Raw genomic sequence first — 15443 nt, forward strand, 5'->3', positions numbered from 1 at the left:
TAATTTGAATACAAAGTATTCTTTTACAGTTTTTGGCAAGAGTAAAAGTTCCGATAGATGTAAATTGTTGGATATAGAAGTGTTGGGCCAGGGTGAGAAGTTTTACTAGAGTAAATTGTTGATTAAATGTGATATTAGGCTACTGAGTTTTTCAGAATCTATTTGGGGCTAAATAAAAAAAAGTTACTTTTTATATTTACTTACCTTTTACAAATTTATATATGCATATATAAATAGTATATTTGGAGTTTTTCCTTGGAAAAACTTGGATTGAAAAAGCTCAAAACCCTATCAGTCGGGACAGGAAACTTTTGCCCGTCTTCTAAAAAATTATACGTTATTATTCAAACAGAACACGATCCGGTTAAAAGTTGAACGCAACGGTCAAATTAAAGTTGCACAACGTCAAAGCGCAAAGAACAAGAATAAAAATAAGTTATTTTTAAATGTCAACTGCTACTGCTGCTCACTCTTCTCAACAAAAATTCTTAACTTTTTCTGTTTAAAGAAGTAACTACAATTTTTTGGGTTTGCTTACATGAATTATTGGTTTGTCGCAGTAAATTAAAAAGCAAAGACTTTTAGAACCAGGCCAATAGAAGATCAAAAGCTGACTGTATTCTGTTTGACATATCAGAACTTGGAGGGCCGAATCACGTTCTGTTTGACCAGGCCTTAAGAGTTCAAAACAATCAATTTTTGTCATACTTCAAACTTCATTTACAAAAACTGAAAATCGCCCTCCAATTAAGGAAACTATTGGAAAACAAGTCAAGAAAAATCTCCCTTACTGTCAAGTCTTCTTATGTCAAAATGCCAATTGGCTGCATTCAATCTCAGACAGATAGGGCATCTGGATCATTGACATCATTGACATACTATACATGGACTGCTAGTGGTGTGAATTTTCCATACAAAATTTGAATAAAAATGGTTCCACTTCAAATTTGCTACACTAGCCCTTTCAGGCACAGTGGCAAAAAAAGTTATGAAATATTTAGCGACATCTGTTTGTATTTAGTTGTGATAAGCTTTTTCTGACGTAGAAAGTCCTGACATCTAGTATAATTTGTTGAAGACAAACGATGCCATGTTTGTTTTTGCTGTGAGCAGCGCTGTCGTTTTGAAAATTTCAAGAGTAGTATTTTTCTATCATTTCGGGGAGCGTTTCCTAAATTGAGGAGTAAAACAAAAAAACAACAAACACATGCTTGGCCCATGAACAAAATTAAAAACTGAAAATAAAAATGGCCAAATTCGAAGTTAATTGGCCTATTGCGAAGGTTAATGTTCCGAAAACAGACAAATAGAAGGATATAATGTCGTACCAAATTTTTGCTTTCACTGCTTAAAGGCCAACATTTTAAAATAATGTAGTTGAAATAAATAATTTAAATTCATAACTTTTTTTATTAAATAAGAAATTGACAATTCAAATTATATTTTACATCAACATACATGTTTAAATTCATTATTGGGTAATTCGATGTTTCATATTTTCAGTTACAAACATTAAGGGGCCAATTATAGCTACCAATGAAATCGATCCAGACGGTGTATCCCCTTTGATTAGAAATGAAAATTATATAATCATCCATCGGAAATCACACAAAAAATTTGTTTTTTGAGAAAAAAAAATAATTGCGCATTTATTTTTCTCTACAACGGACGGACATTCATTTTCCTGAACAGCTGATACTTTATATTCAAAAGTGAAACAAATCGTTCCACTGATTCGTGTTAAAATTTCACACAATTCCAATGATAGATTTCTGTCAGTAAAATTTTGTCGGTGGATTTCAATCCGGACATTTTTTCAATGACAGAAATGTTTAAGGATAGCTATAAAAACAATGATTTGTTATTCTCGATTAAAGTTTTCGATGGCTCCCATTTTTCTGTGAAATTGTTTTTAAGGAGTTCCTTAGCAGTTAGAAGGGCATTTACCGTTTCGACCTTGAGTGAATTATTTTTTTATCTTTTATAAAGCTTATATCTGAAAATTTTCTTTCTGCTGTTGCACTATTATTGGGGCATTATGTTTTAAATTTTGGTTTTAATTGTAAACCAAATACAAATTTCTTTTCCGTTTTATTTTGGGGAGTAGTTTTCGTCCGTGGGTAGAGCAGCAGTTGACTCTGAAAATAGTAAAATACTACTATAGTAGCAAAAACGACAGCAATGGATGTGAGTATTAAATGTTACACAATTTTTCCGCATAGCCCTCTTTGCGCTAGTGTTTTGTCCGTTAAAAGTGGAACCATGTTGGCTACTAGCAGTCCATGTATAGTATGTCAATGATGTCAATGATCTGGATACTTTTTTGGTAGTGTTTTACGTGTAAAATAACAGCTGATCAAATCCAGCTGAGATGTCAAAAATGGAGGTATCTGACAGAACAGCTGATTCAACACATGGTTGCGTTGAACTTAGAGATGGCAGAGTAAATTACGTCAGGTAATCTACGCGGTAAACTACGTGTAGTTGATTAGATAAACTACACGAATGATTTGTTTCATTAACTACCCTATATTTGTTACGTGTGCTACCTTCACAAAAAACGTTAAATTTCAAAAAGAATTTAAAAAAAACGAACTATACATAAGAACCAAATATCTTGCCTAAATGAACTAAATCCAGTAATTCGAAGTTTTGTGAAAGAAAAAAGCAAATTAAACGAGAGTTAGTTTTTCACACTTACACAGTTATCTTTTAGATGCAATTTGTCAATTTGGTGGTTGAATGGACATTTCAAACTACGTTTTGACGTCTGCCGCTACGTCTGCTACATTTAACTACGTTAACTACATTTAATTAGATTAACTACCTCATTTATGTAGCAGACGTAGCAAATGTAGTAAATCACAAAAAATCGTATTTCTGCCATCTCTGGTTGAACTTCAAGAAACTTGAAAATTGATTTCAGCTTTTGTATTTGTTGGTCAACAAAAAGATACAGAATGTTATTTGAAGTTGTATTTGAGGATTTTCTGTACATAATAGACGATGCAGAAGGTATTTACCTCCGGATTTTAGAAGGTAATTATGATCTATTTTTTAAACTTCAAAATTGACATATTTTGTTCTCGTTTTGTAGATGACTAATTTGCTAGGCCTTACCTCCAGTCTAGTGTTCAGCTTTCTGAAGTTGAAGAATCTCATCCTGTTTCAGAGGTAGAACAAAATACATGTAAATATATATTAATCTTTTGGAAATAAATAAATCTAACTTATTTTTATGTATAAAAGCAGATAGAGGCGGCCAGCTTGTGGAGCTACAAGCAAACAAGGTCGCTGTTAGTAAGTAAAGGTAAGTTATTCTTTCTTTCAAATGATTCAAAACCCTAAAGAACCACTCTATTCACTTTTTTTAAGGTAGGGAACATAAATCCATTCTGCTATTCTTGGAGGAGTGCATAAAGAGAAAGAACCAGCTTTGAGACCCAAAAATCCGGCGAAGAACAAGAAATTGTAAAAGTTCTTGAAGAATACGGGTCAATTTTTGATGAGAAGGAATTACAAATAAAATTAAAGGTATGAAAAAACGCTACAAGATTCTTTTTTTTGTGAACAGCTGAAAGTTGTTTTTATTTTTTGACAGATATCTCAATACAGCTATCGAACTCGTTCAACAAGGTATCTAAAAATCCACCTATCCAAGATACCCTATAGAACACGAGATTGACCGCAGCCATTTTGTTTCTTTGAACTGAAAGCTGAACTTTGTAACTCTGTTTCATTTATTTACGGCACAATGGTTTTTCATATTTCATATTAGAAAACAAACTTTTTCTTTACAACACAAAACAAAACTTATTATGGACTTGCTACTTTGGTTTGATTCCGTTTTTAAAGAATGCAGTTGACTTGAAACAAAGTTAATTATGTTGTGTGAACCTGACCAATGTTCATGTTAAGAATATGTGGCGAATTTTCTTGTTTAATTTTCTAAACAATAACTTTGCTTTTCTACAATTTTGAAGGGCATTCTCCCTATTATATATGAAAGTAAACTCACAGCCAGGCTTCTGTCCGATAAATGACAGTTAACGGTGTTATATGTAAATTTGATAGGTTTTTTACACCATTATAAAAGAAATTCCGTATTTCTAATGAGAACAAGCTAAATGGAATCTTTGAACGACGTCAATTGTAGGGCAGAGTGTCATTTGAAGATAAAAGCGATGAGTCATGTTTTAAAAAAAAAAAAAGACAATCCAAAAAAAGTAAAAAGTAGTTATTACTGAAATGATGCAATAAATCGGACACCAGTGAACACAAAAGCAGTGTCCACTAACTTTAAAAACAAAAAATATTATTTAAAGTTCTCAAAACACAAACGTTTGTTAATATGACAGATTGACTAGTTTTGTAGTGCAACTTTGCATTCACAAAGCTATTTCAACTTTAACTAAGAAGCCACAACATATACTTTATTCATGTGCCCAAAGCCAAAAAAAAATGACTTGGCTATGTAGTTACTTGCTAAGCGAATACCGGTGTGGATCATTTAGAAGTGCGATGAAAATCAAATATAAAAACGTCAAAAGTGACATTTGGTCAAAATTGCTGTTCTTCTTGAGGATTATCGCATTGAAGGCTAGCCAATAGAATACAAAATCTATGCTAAAAAGTCCATCTACCTTCAGAACTAATATAATATTAATTGCTTTGCTTTTCAGTATGTCACACCCAATAAGTTACCTACTAATTTTGACAGTTCTTTTCACCTCACATCAATTACAGAATTTAGTTTGCGTGGGAAAGCAAATACGAATTTGTCATGTTTACTATAGTAAATGTCAAAAATCACTGAGAATTCATGTGCAACTCATTCATCGAATTCTGTTATAAAGATGATTATCTTATTCTCACTTTCAATACTTCTAGATTTCACTAAATTTGAATTATATACCAACACATTCTGGTCAACAATCTTTTTAGAAAAAGTTGATCACATTGAAAGTGTCAAAAATACTTAACCTGAGGCACCAGATCCATTTTTTTTTATAATATTATAATTTCACGCTAATGTCATTATTGCTTTGCTTCTTTGCGACCAACGTAACACTATATTTTAAGTGTGGTGAGTATGAGTGTTTGACTAATTTATCTCGGAATGGGTACAAAAATCGTTGCTATGGGTAATTTTGGCTGTCATGTCTTAAGTCATTCCTTCGTTGTTATCTATTTTTTGTAGTTCTGTGGTTACGACAAAGTCTGAAATGACATTTCTTCATAATATCAAACATTTTCCATATTTATATCAAGCCACAAGCAAAGGAAAAATTATGCAATCTTACCCCGTGCCGATCTTGTTTCCCAATTCAAACAGAAAGTGCATGAGGACGAAACACATCTCTGCCCGTCTGAGTGGAAGAAGCTCAGGGATGAACTCGTTGCCAATGTTAGGAATATTCACTTACAGAACATCGATGCACTTATCCTGGGTCAATGCAATGATACTAAAGACCTTCCAATCGCCAAAAACTATATTCAGTTTCTTGAAAGTGAAGGAATACAACCAAACAATGCCAGTCTAGGGAAGTTACTTAAAACCTACTACTTGGCAGGAAAAGACAGTAAGTTATCTCAATCAGATGAGTTGGAAATTATGAAAATATACAACAAAATTCGCGCTGATAGAGATGCTTTAGATGCAGGCACATGTAAAAATCTAATTCATGGCCTTTTGGCGACCTCTCACTGGAAGGATTGTGTAGATATTTTAAAAATAATACAATTATCAACATCACCTTCTATAGGAACATATTGTGCAGTTATTAGTAAGGCTTTCGCGTCCGGTCAAGAGCATCTAGGATGGACATACCTTGAGGAAATGATGGAATCTAATAAGCAGCCCACATGTGAGGTTTATATATCTTATATTGATTATGCCTCCATGGACCCTCTGACATTTGTTGAAAACATGGATAAAATGTTCGAATTTGTTGGTAAACATGAAATCCTAGTTAGTGAGGCTGTGATAGAAAAATTAAAGAGTTGCCTAGAAAGACTCGGACATGGAAATTACTTCGCCAACTTGAATTCCAATGGCAAATGCTCAAATTGCAAATCTCACATGAGAAACATTTCAATAAGTGACGATGAGTTTAAAACTTTAAGTACATCATTTTGGGAAAGAGTTCTTATACGAAAAGATGTCTTCCAGAAATCCACACCAAAAGAAGTTGAGGACTTCACTAAATTCATAGAAAAGACAGGTCCTTATGACTGTGTTATTGATGGCCTGAATGTCGCTTATTCGTGTGGAGCTAAAAAGCCTCCGAAAGTGTATGTCAACTTAGTAAGTATATGGATTGCACATCTAAGAATAATGAGTAACTATTTTATTGACCTTTAAGCTATCTTTAGTAGTTAAATACTTTAAGAGACAAGGAAAACATGTTTTAGTGTTAGGAAGGAAGCACATGAATAACTGGCCTAAGGAGGGAATGAGCTATGTCAAGAGAAATGCCTGCATGTTTCTAACGAACGATTTGTAAGCTATCAAAAATGTTGTTTATTTCTGCACTCGTATGATCAGTTTTCTTTTCGTTTCGTATAGATCTCATGACGATCCCTTTCTTTTGTATGCCGCAATCAAAAGTGGCCAAACAACGGACTTTTTTTCTAGGGATTTGATGAGATCGCACGCCTTTCTATTGGGTCCTGAATTAAAACACATTTTCAAACGATGGCAACAAGAGCATCAATATTCACTACTTACGGTCTCCGAAAAAGGAATTGTTGTTAAGGTTTGTAATTTTATATTTTTTAAAAATAGTTAATATTAGATTTAATTTTCTGTAGGAACCAACGCGCTACTTTAAATTCGCTCAAAAAGTTAACAACACTTGGCATTTACCGTACAAAGCTGTTTACTCACCAAATCCTCCAGAACTTTTGGAGGTACCTGAGAATTGGATTTGTATAAAATGGAATAAATAAATTGTTATTATAATTATTGTTTTATATTCATTTTTTATTAAAGTACACTTATGACGTATTTCATTGGTTGAAGCTAAGGGCAGCACATAAAAATACTCCTAACTAAGCAAAAAAGATCGGTTCTGGATTTCCGTCAAAAATGTGTGGAATTAGTTAAGTTGGCAAGATGCCGAAACATAAAGGGATTTTTTGTAATTTGAATACAAAGTATTCTTTTACAGTTTTTGGCAAGAGTAAAAGTTCCGATAGATGTAAATTGTTGGATATAGAAGTGTTGGGCCAGGGTGAGAAGTTTTACTAGAGTAAATTGTTGATTAAATGTGATATTAGGCTACTGAGTTTTTCAGAATCTATTTGGGGCTAAATAAAAAAAAGTTACTTTTTATATTTACTTACCTTTTACAAATTTATATATGCATATATAAATAGTATATTTGGAGTTTTTCCTTGGAAAAACTTGGATTGAAAAAGCTCAAAACCCTATCAGTCGGGACAGGAAACTTTTGCCCGTCTTCTAAAAAATTATACGTTATTATTCAAACAGAACACGATCCGGTTAAAAGTTGAACGCAACGGTCAAATTAAAGTTGCACAACGTCAAAGCGCAAAGAACAAGAATAAAAATAAGTTATTTTTAAATGTCAACTGCTACTGCTGCTCACTCTTCTCAACAAAAATTCTTAACTTTTTCTGTTTAAAGAAGTAACTACAATTTTTTGGGTTTGCTTACATGAATTATTGGTTTGTCGCAGTAAATTAAAAAGCAAAGACTTTTAGAACCAGGCCAATAGAAGATCAAAAGCTGACTGTATTCTGTTTGACATATCAGAACTTGGAGGGCCGAATCACGTTCTGTTTGACCAGGCCTTAAGAGTTCAAAACAATCAATTTTTGTCATACTTCAAACTTCATTTACAAAAACTGAAAATCGCCCTCCAATTAAGGAAACTATTGGAAAACAAGTCAAGAAAAATCTCCCTTACTGTCAAGTCTTCTTATGTCAAAATGCCAATTGGCTGCATTCAATCTCAGACAGATAGGGCATCTGGATCATTGACATCATTGACATACTATACATGGACTGCTAGTGGTGTGAATTTTCCATACAAAATTTGAATAAAAATGGTTCCACTTCAAATTTGCTACACTAGCCCTTTCAGGCACAGTGGCAAAAAAAGTTATGAAATATTTAGCGACATCTGTTTGTATTTAGTTGTGATAAGCTTTTTCTGACGTAGAAAGTCCTGACATCTAGTATAATTTGTTGAAGACAAACGATGCCATGTTTGTTTTTGCTGTGAGCAGCGCTGTCGTTTTGAAAATTTCAAGAGTAGTATTTTTCTATCATTTCGGGGAGCGTTTCCTAAATTGAGGAGTAAAACAAAAAAACAACAAACACATGCTTGGCCCATGAACAAAATTAAAAACTGAAAATAAAAATGGCCAAATTCGAAGTTAATTGGCCTATTGCGAAGGTTAATGTTCCGAAAACAGACAAATAGAAGGATATAATGTCGTACCAAATTTTTGCTTTCACTGCTTAAAGGCCAACATTTTAAAATAATGTAGTTGAAATAAATAATTTAAATTCATAACTTTTTTTATTAAATAAGAAATTGACAATTCAAATTATATTTTACATCAACATACATGTTTAAATTCATTATTGGGTAATTCGATGTTTCATATTTTCAGTTACAAACATTAAGGGGCCAATTATAGCTACCAATGAAATCGATCCAGACGGTGTATCCCCTTTGATTAGAAATGAAAATTATATAATCATCCATCGGAAATCACACAAAAAATTTGTTTTTTGAGAAAAAAAAATAATTGCGCATTTATTTTTCTCTACAACGGACGGACATTCATTTTCCTGAACAGCTGATACTTTATATTCAAAAGTGAAACAAATCGTTCCACTGATTCGTGTTAAAATTTCACACAATTCCAATGATAGATTTCTGTCAGTAAAATTTTGTCGGTGGATTTCAATCCGGACATTTTTTCAATGACAGAAATGTTTAAGGATAGCTATAAAAACAATGATTTGTTATTCTCGATTAAAGTTTTCGATGGCTCCCATTTTTCTGTGAAATTGTTTTTAAGGAGTTCCTTAGCAGTTAGAAGGGCATTTACCGTTTCGACCTTGAGTGAATTATTTTTTTATCTTTTATAAAGCTTATATCTGAAAATTTTCTTTCTGCTGTTGCACTATTATTGGGGCATTATGTTTTAAATTTTGGTTTTAATTGTAAACCAAATACAAATTTCTTTTCCGTTTTATTTTGGGGAGTAGTTTTCGTCCGTGGGTAGAGCAGCAGTTGACTCTGAAAATAGTAAAATACTACTATAGTAGCAAAAACGACAGCAATGGATGTGAGTATTAAATGTTACACAATTTTTCCGCATAGCCCTCTTTGCGCTAGTGTTTTGTCCGTTAAAAGTGGAACCATGTTGGCTACTAGCAGTCCATGTATAGTATGTCAATGATGTCAATGATCTGGATACTTTTTTGGTAGTGTTTTACGTGTAAAATAACAGCTGATCAAATCCAGCTGAGATGTCAAAAATGGAGGTATCTGACAGAACAGCTGATTCAACACATGGTTGCGTTGAACTTAGAGATGGCAGAGTAAATTACGTCAGGTAATCTACGCGGTAAACTACGTGTAGTTGATTAGATAAACTACACGAATGATTTGTTTCATTAACTACCCTATATTTGTTACGTGTGCTACCTTCACAAAAAACGTTAAATTTCAAAAAGAATTTAAAAAAAACGAACTATACATAAGAACCAAATATCTTGCCTAAATGAACTAAATCCAGTAATTCGAAGTTTTGTGAAAGAAAAAAGCAAATTAAACGAGAGTTAGTTTTTCACACTTACACAGTTATCTTTTAGATGCAATTTGTCAATTTGGTGGTTGAATGGACATTTCAAACTACGTTTTGACGTCTGCCGCTACGTCTGCTACATTTAACTACGTTAACTACATTTAATTAGATTAACTACCTCATTTATGTAGCAGACGTAGCAAATGTAGTAAATCACAAAAAATCGTATTTCTGCCATCTCTGGTTGAACTTCAAGAAACTTGAAAATTGATTTCAGCTTTTGTATTTGTTGGTCAACAAAAAGATACAGAATGTTATTTGAAGTTGTATTTGAGGATTTTCTGTACATAATAGACGATGCAGAAGGTATTTACCTCCGGATTTTAGAAGGTAATTATGATCTATTTTTTAAACTTCAAAATTGACATATTTTGTTCTCGTTTTGTAGATGACTAATTTGCTAGGCCTTACCTCCAGTCTAGTGTTCAGCTTTCTGAAGTTGAAGAATCTCATCCTGTTTCAGAGGTAGAACAAAATACATGTAAATATATATTAATCTTTTGGAAATAAATAAATCTAACTTATTTTTATGTATAAAAGCAGATAGAGGCGGCCAGCTTGTGGAGCTACAAGCAAACAAGGTCGCTGTTAGTAAGTAAAGGTAAGTTATTCTTTCTTTCAAATGATTCAAAACCCTAAAGAACCACTCTATTCACTTTTTTTAAGGTAGGGAACATAAATCCATTCTGCTATTCTTGGAGGAGTGCATAAAGAGAAAGAACCAGCTTTGAGACCCAAAAATCCGGCGAAGAACAAGAAATTGTAAAAGTTCTTGAAGAATACGGGTCAATTTTTGATGAGAAGGAATTACAAATAAAATTAAAGGTATGAAAAAACGCTACAAGATTCTTTTTTTTGTGAACAGCTGAAAGTTGTTTTTATTTTTTGACAGATATCTCAATACAGCTATCGAACTCGTTCAACAAGGTATCTAAAAATCCACCTATCCAAGATACCCTATAGAACACGAGATTGACCGCAGCCATTTTGTTTCTTTGAACTGAAAGCTGAACTTTGTAACTCTGTTTCATTTATTTACGGCACAATGGTTTTTCATATTTCATATTAGAAAACAAACTTTTTCTTTACAACACAAAACAAAACTTATTATGGACTTGCTACTTTGGTTTGATTCCGTTTTTAAAGAATGCAGTTGACTTGAAACAAAGTTAATTATGTTGTGTGAATCTGACCAATGTTCATGTTAAGAATATGTGGCGAATTTTCTTGTTTAATTTTCTAAACAATAACTTTGCTTTTCTACAATTTTGAAGGGCATTCTCCCTATTATATATGAAAGTAAACTCACAGCCAGGCTTCTGTCCGATAAATGACAGTTAACGGTGTTATATGTAAATTTGATAGGTTTTTTACACCATTATAAAAGAAATTCCGTATTTCTAATGAGAACAAGCTAAATGGAATCTTTGAACGACGTCAATTGTAGGGCAGAGTGTCATTTGAAGATAAAAGCGATGAGTCATGTTTTTAAAAAAAAAAAAAGACAATCCAAAAAAAGTAAAAAGTAGTTATTACTGAAATGATGCAATAAATCGGACACCAGTGAACACAAAAGCAGTGTCCACTAACTTTAAAAACAAAAAATATTATTTAAAGTTCTCAAAACACAAACGTTTGTTAATATGACAGATTGACTAGTTTTGTAGTGCAACTTTGCATTCACAAAGCTATTTCAACTTTAACTAAGAAGCCACAACATATACTTTATTCATGTGCCCAAAGCCAAAAAAAAATGACTTGGCTATGTAGTTACTTGCTAAGCGAATACCCCTATTCAAAGAAATTGTATATAGACGTGTTCCATGAGGGGAGAGTGATTCAGTTAAAAATTACCACCAAAATGAACGCGGCCACACAATTGACATTTCTCTGCATCATATGTCACCCGTTCATTCCTTTTCAAGTAGCATCTTCTTTATTGTTAAACTAACTTTAAATTCTTGAATCTTGATAGAAATTTATCTTACGCTGTTTGAGAACATTCCTATAATGGTTTTATAATGTCCGTAGAAGTACTAAATAATATAAATCTCAATTCTGTTTCAATCGAAACACTAAATGAGCTCCAGCAACTCGAGAAATGTGGCGAAGTTTTCCTCGAAAGACATTTGGGGAATCTTATTTACGTTTGCAATCTCTGCGACGATAAATTCAAATCTGCTGATGGATTCTCAGATCACATAGCAGAAATCCATATAACAGTAGAAAACTTCATCACCTATGAACCTAGTGAATCTGATGCCGAGGTGGAAACTGTTGTAAATAAAGAAATTGACCCAATCGGGAAGTCTACCACCGAACAGGATGAAGAATACAATACACTTGACTATGAAATCTTGGTAAGTAGGATCCTACACATTGCATGTAAATCATTTTATTAATATATGCCTCTTAGATGAAGCTTGAAGAAAACACTTCAAGTGAGAGCCTTAAAGAAGAACTAATTCTTATTGCTGATGGACAAATCAAAGAAGACTTGGAGGAGCAAGAAATCAAACAAATACAAAAAGAAGAACCAACAAATGATGTACCGAAACCATTTGAAATAAGCTTATACGAGGAAGAAGAGCTGCAATTAGAAAATTTGTCACCTCTGCCTGAGGAAAAAATTAAAGAAGATAAGGAAGCTGTTGATCCCAGTGATGAAGAAATTTTGCGTTCAAAACTAACATGCAAGTTTTGTGGTGAGCAATTCGATTATGTTAAAAGAATGCGGGAGCATGATTGTGGTCTAAATAAGAAAAAGAAGAAGCATTTCTGTTCTGTTTGTGGCAAAGAATTCAAAAAGAAATCGGGTTTGGACATTCATTCTTTGTTGCACAAGGGAGAAAAACCACATAAATGCGACATCTGTGGAACAGCATACGCCTGCAAGCAGAATCTGATTGTCCATGTGCGACGACACACTGGTGAGAAACCGTTCAAATGTGACTACTGTGACAGAAGATTCGCTTCATCTACAGAAAGAATCTCCCATATGAGAACGCACACTGGTGATCGACCGTTTGTGTGTGAACTTTGTGGAAAAGGCCACTCATCGTCATCGCAACTCACAGAGCATATGCATAGACATTTGGATATACGAAATTATGCTTGTGAAGTTTGTGATAAACGCTTTAGAAATTCCTACAATCTGCGAATGCATCGACTTACACACGACAAAGGACCCAGACAGCACCAATGTAGCCAATGTTCATCAACATTTAAAACACCCAGCAGTTTGTTGCAACATTCTAAGATCCATGAAAAAGTGAAAAAGTATGTTTGCAAAATCTGTGGACGAGCTTTTGCCCAGCACCCCGGGCTTTATAGTCATATGAAATCACACGCTTCATCTCCTTGATTTAGAAAATAAAAACAAAATACTTTAATACAGAATCTTGTGTTTCCAATTCTTTTCATCATAGATTTTTTAGGAAATTGATAAGTTAACGTCAATGACGGATCCAGGGGGGGGGGGGGGGGTGCCGTAGGGGTCATGATATCACCCTGGGAGATAATTTGTTTGTTTCAACTCAAATTTTTGTTTTCATTCAATTTAGAATTTGAAAAAAAACTTTAGTCATGCTTTAAATAATTTGTATTTAATTTGTTTCTAAGAAAACGAGCAAATGTTCAGGTTCTTAAGAAGAAACCTTGAATAAGAAATAGTCTATTTCAAAATATACCTACATATGTTGGTATTGCTCCAGAAGGGTACCCCTCGTAGAACCTTCATTTTTTAAGATTTCTCAAGAACTAATCAATAATCTTCTTTTTCTGTGCAAGACCTTGTCGATGATCAAATTGATGTTGATTTTTGATTATCAAAAATTTAATTTTTTTTTGATTAAAAAAAAAAATATTAATTTTGTTTAAAAAACTCGATAACGAAATTTAAATGTAAAATGTATATCTATAAGCACTTTATTTAGTGTTTACCAAAATTATTTTAAAGACAAAATTTAAAATGATTTTCGAAAAAAATAAGTTACAATTTTAAATCTTTAAATATAGGAAATATTTTTTTATACAGTTCCAGCGACCAAGTCGTCCATTATATTTTTTTCAAAATTGATTTTCGGTTGAATACAAAAGATATTAGAAAATTAAATAAATGTGCTTTTGAAGTGCATTTGCTGTGGATGCTCTATAAATCAGATTTAAACACGAATTTCAAGAATATAAATGGTCAAAAAATGGCATAAGCGACACTTTTATTAAACTAATGGCTAATTGAAAAATACAATGCACGCTTCATATCTATTAACTGAAGTGAAACGATATTCAGAAACGTGTAATTTGTTTACCTTTATTTGTTTTTATTTTATATTTAGTTAAATTATGTCCTTAAATGCATTCAAGCAGTTCAAGCATTTTTATCTCTCCAATTTTCAGTTTTGTTGACTCCATTAAGATTAAAATATTTTCTAGCATTAGCTCCAATCTACGTGTAAGCAGACTAATAGCTATAGCAATAAAAGACTCCCGAAAATTGAATCCAAGAAAAGCGTCAAAAAAGCCAGAAAATTCTTTATATCAAATTCTTTCTATTTTTTGGGTTTTTAATAGAAATGGCAACAAAAATGAATGTATTCTTTTTGTAAAAAAAAAAACTGTTGAATCTTGGAATGCTTTCGTATGTAGAAAGTTGACCAAATTAAAAAGTTAGACCATACCTTTCTGGACAACAGCGTTCTTAAATAAGTTAATAAATAAAGTTGTTACTTTAGACCTTAAAATTAGTACATTTAAGGTTACATATTGGCTGCGTTCAATCTTAGACAGACTTCAAAATTGACTTACATATTTTGTTATCGTTTTGTAGATGACCAATTTGCTAGGACTTATACCTCCAGTCTAGTGTTCTAAGAGGAAATTTAACATAGATTACAGATTTTAACATAGATTACAGATTAAGGTTATCTCTTATTTATTGAATTATTACGCACCTATTAATTCATCATCGTCCGACGAATCAGTTGAATTATCCATTAAATGTTTTATCTTACAACAATTTTGACTTGGAAGCTTAAATGTTTTTTCTGCTTTTTGTGAACAGTTGAAAGTTGTTATTATTTTTTGACAGCTATCCAACTCGTTCAACAAGGTATCTACAAAGATACCCTATCCAACATGAGATTGAACGCAGCCATTGCATAATTTTAATTTTGTTAGCCCTCTTTACAAAAAATTAAAAAACATTTTTTAAAGGCGGGTAAAAACTGATCTAAGTGTGTAACCCCACCCCCTTATTAAAAGTCTGGATCCGCCCTTGGTTAGCGTTCTTATATGTTTTTTTTTACTAAGATATTTGAGCGAATTGGGTTCGTGGATCTATAACTGATAGAAGATACAAATTACAAGTTCGAAGCTGCCAATATTCGGATGGGATATGGCACGCTCATGTATTTTCAGTATTAGAATGAAACACAACTATTTGCAAATTTAAACAAAATAAGGTACTTTACTATTTGCGACGTTATTGAATTTAATCGACAAAAAAGGATTCATTACTTTCATTTGATCATTTCTAACAGTTTTCCGGATAATGCCAATTTTAAAAAAAAATAAATTATTATTATTTAAAA

General features: G+C 32.6%; 2 protein-coding genes across 2 annotated transcripts; both read left to right on the top strand.

The window, feature by feature from the left end:
• The first annotated feature begins 5680 nt into the window (after positions 1 to 5680).
• LOC129939468 (mitochondrial ribonuclease P catalytic subunit-like) lies at positions 5681 to 6975 on the top strand. Its single transcript, XM_056047492.1, has 4 exons — positions 5681 to 6307; positions 6366 to 6502; positions 6569 to 6758; positions 6814 to 6975. The coding sequence occupies exons 1-4, from the start codon at positions 5840 to 5842 to the stop codon at positions 6949 to 6951; spliced, it is 933 nt and encodes a 310-aa protein (XP_055903467.1). The 5' UTR covers positions 5681 to 5839; the 3' UTR covers positions 6952 to 6975.
• Positions 6976 to 11777: 4802 nt separating this feature from the next.
• LOC129939281 (zinc finger protein OZF-like) lies at positions 11778 to 13251 on the top strand. The gene is made up of 2 exons (XM_056047249.1): positions 11778 to 12212; positions 12269 to 13251. Exons 1-2 carry the CDS (start codon positions 11874 to 11876, stop codon positions 13214 to 13216), a joined length of 1287 nt encoding a protein of 428 aa, XP_055903224.1. The 5' UTR covers positions 11778 to 11873; the 3' UTR covers positions 13217 to 13251.
• The last annotated feature ends 2192 nt before the right edge of the window (positions 13252 to 15443 follow it).

Source organism: Eupeodes corollae, chromosome 1 (genome assembly GCF_945859685.1).
Source record: "Eupeodes corollae chromosome 1, idEupCoro1.1, whole genome shotgun sequence".
Classification (NCBI taxonomy): Eukaryota; Metazoa; Arthropoda; class Insecta; order Diptera; family Syrphidae; genus Eupeodes; species Eupeodes corollae.

Excerpts from the sequence above, each read along its gene's own strand:
- LOC129939281 (XM_056047249.1), top strand. The coding sequence starts at position 11,874 with ATGTCCGTAGAAGTACTAAATAATATAAATCTCAATTCTGTTTCAATC. Across the intron at positions 12,213-12,268 it reads CACTTGACTATGAAATCTTG|ATGAAGCTTGAAGAAAACAC; the intron begins GTAAGTAGGATC and ends TATGCCTCTTAG.
- LOC129939468 (XM_056047492.1), top strand. The coding sequence starts at position 5,840 with ATGATGGAATCTAATAAGCAGCCCACATGTGAGGTTTATATATCTTAT. Across the intron at positions 6,503-6,568 it reads ATGTTTCTAACGAACGATTT|ATCTCATGACGATCCCTTTC; the intron begins GTAAGCTATCAA and ends CGTTTCGTATAG. Across the intron at positions 6,759-6,813 it reads AAAAAGGAATTGTTGTTAAG|GAACCAACGCGCTACTTTAA; the intron begins GTTTGTAATTTT and ends AATTTTCTGTAG.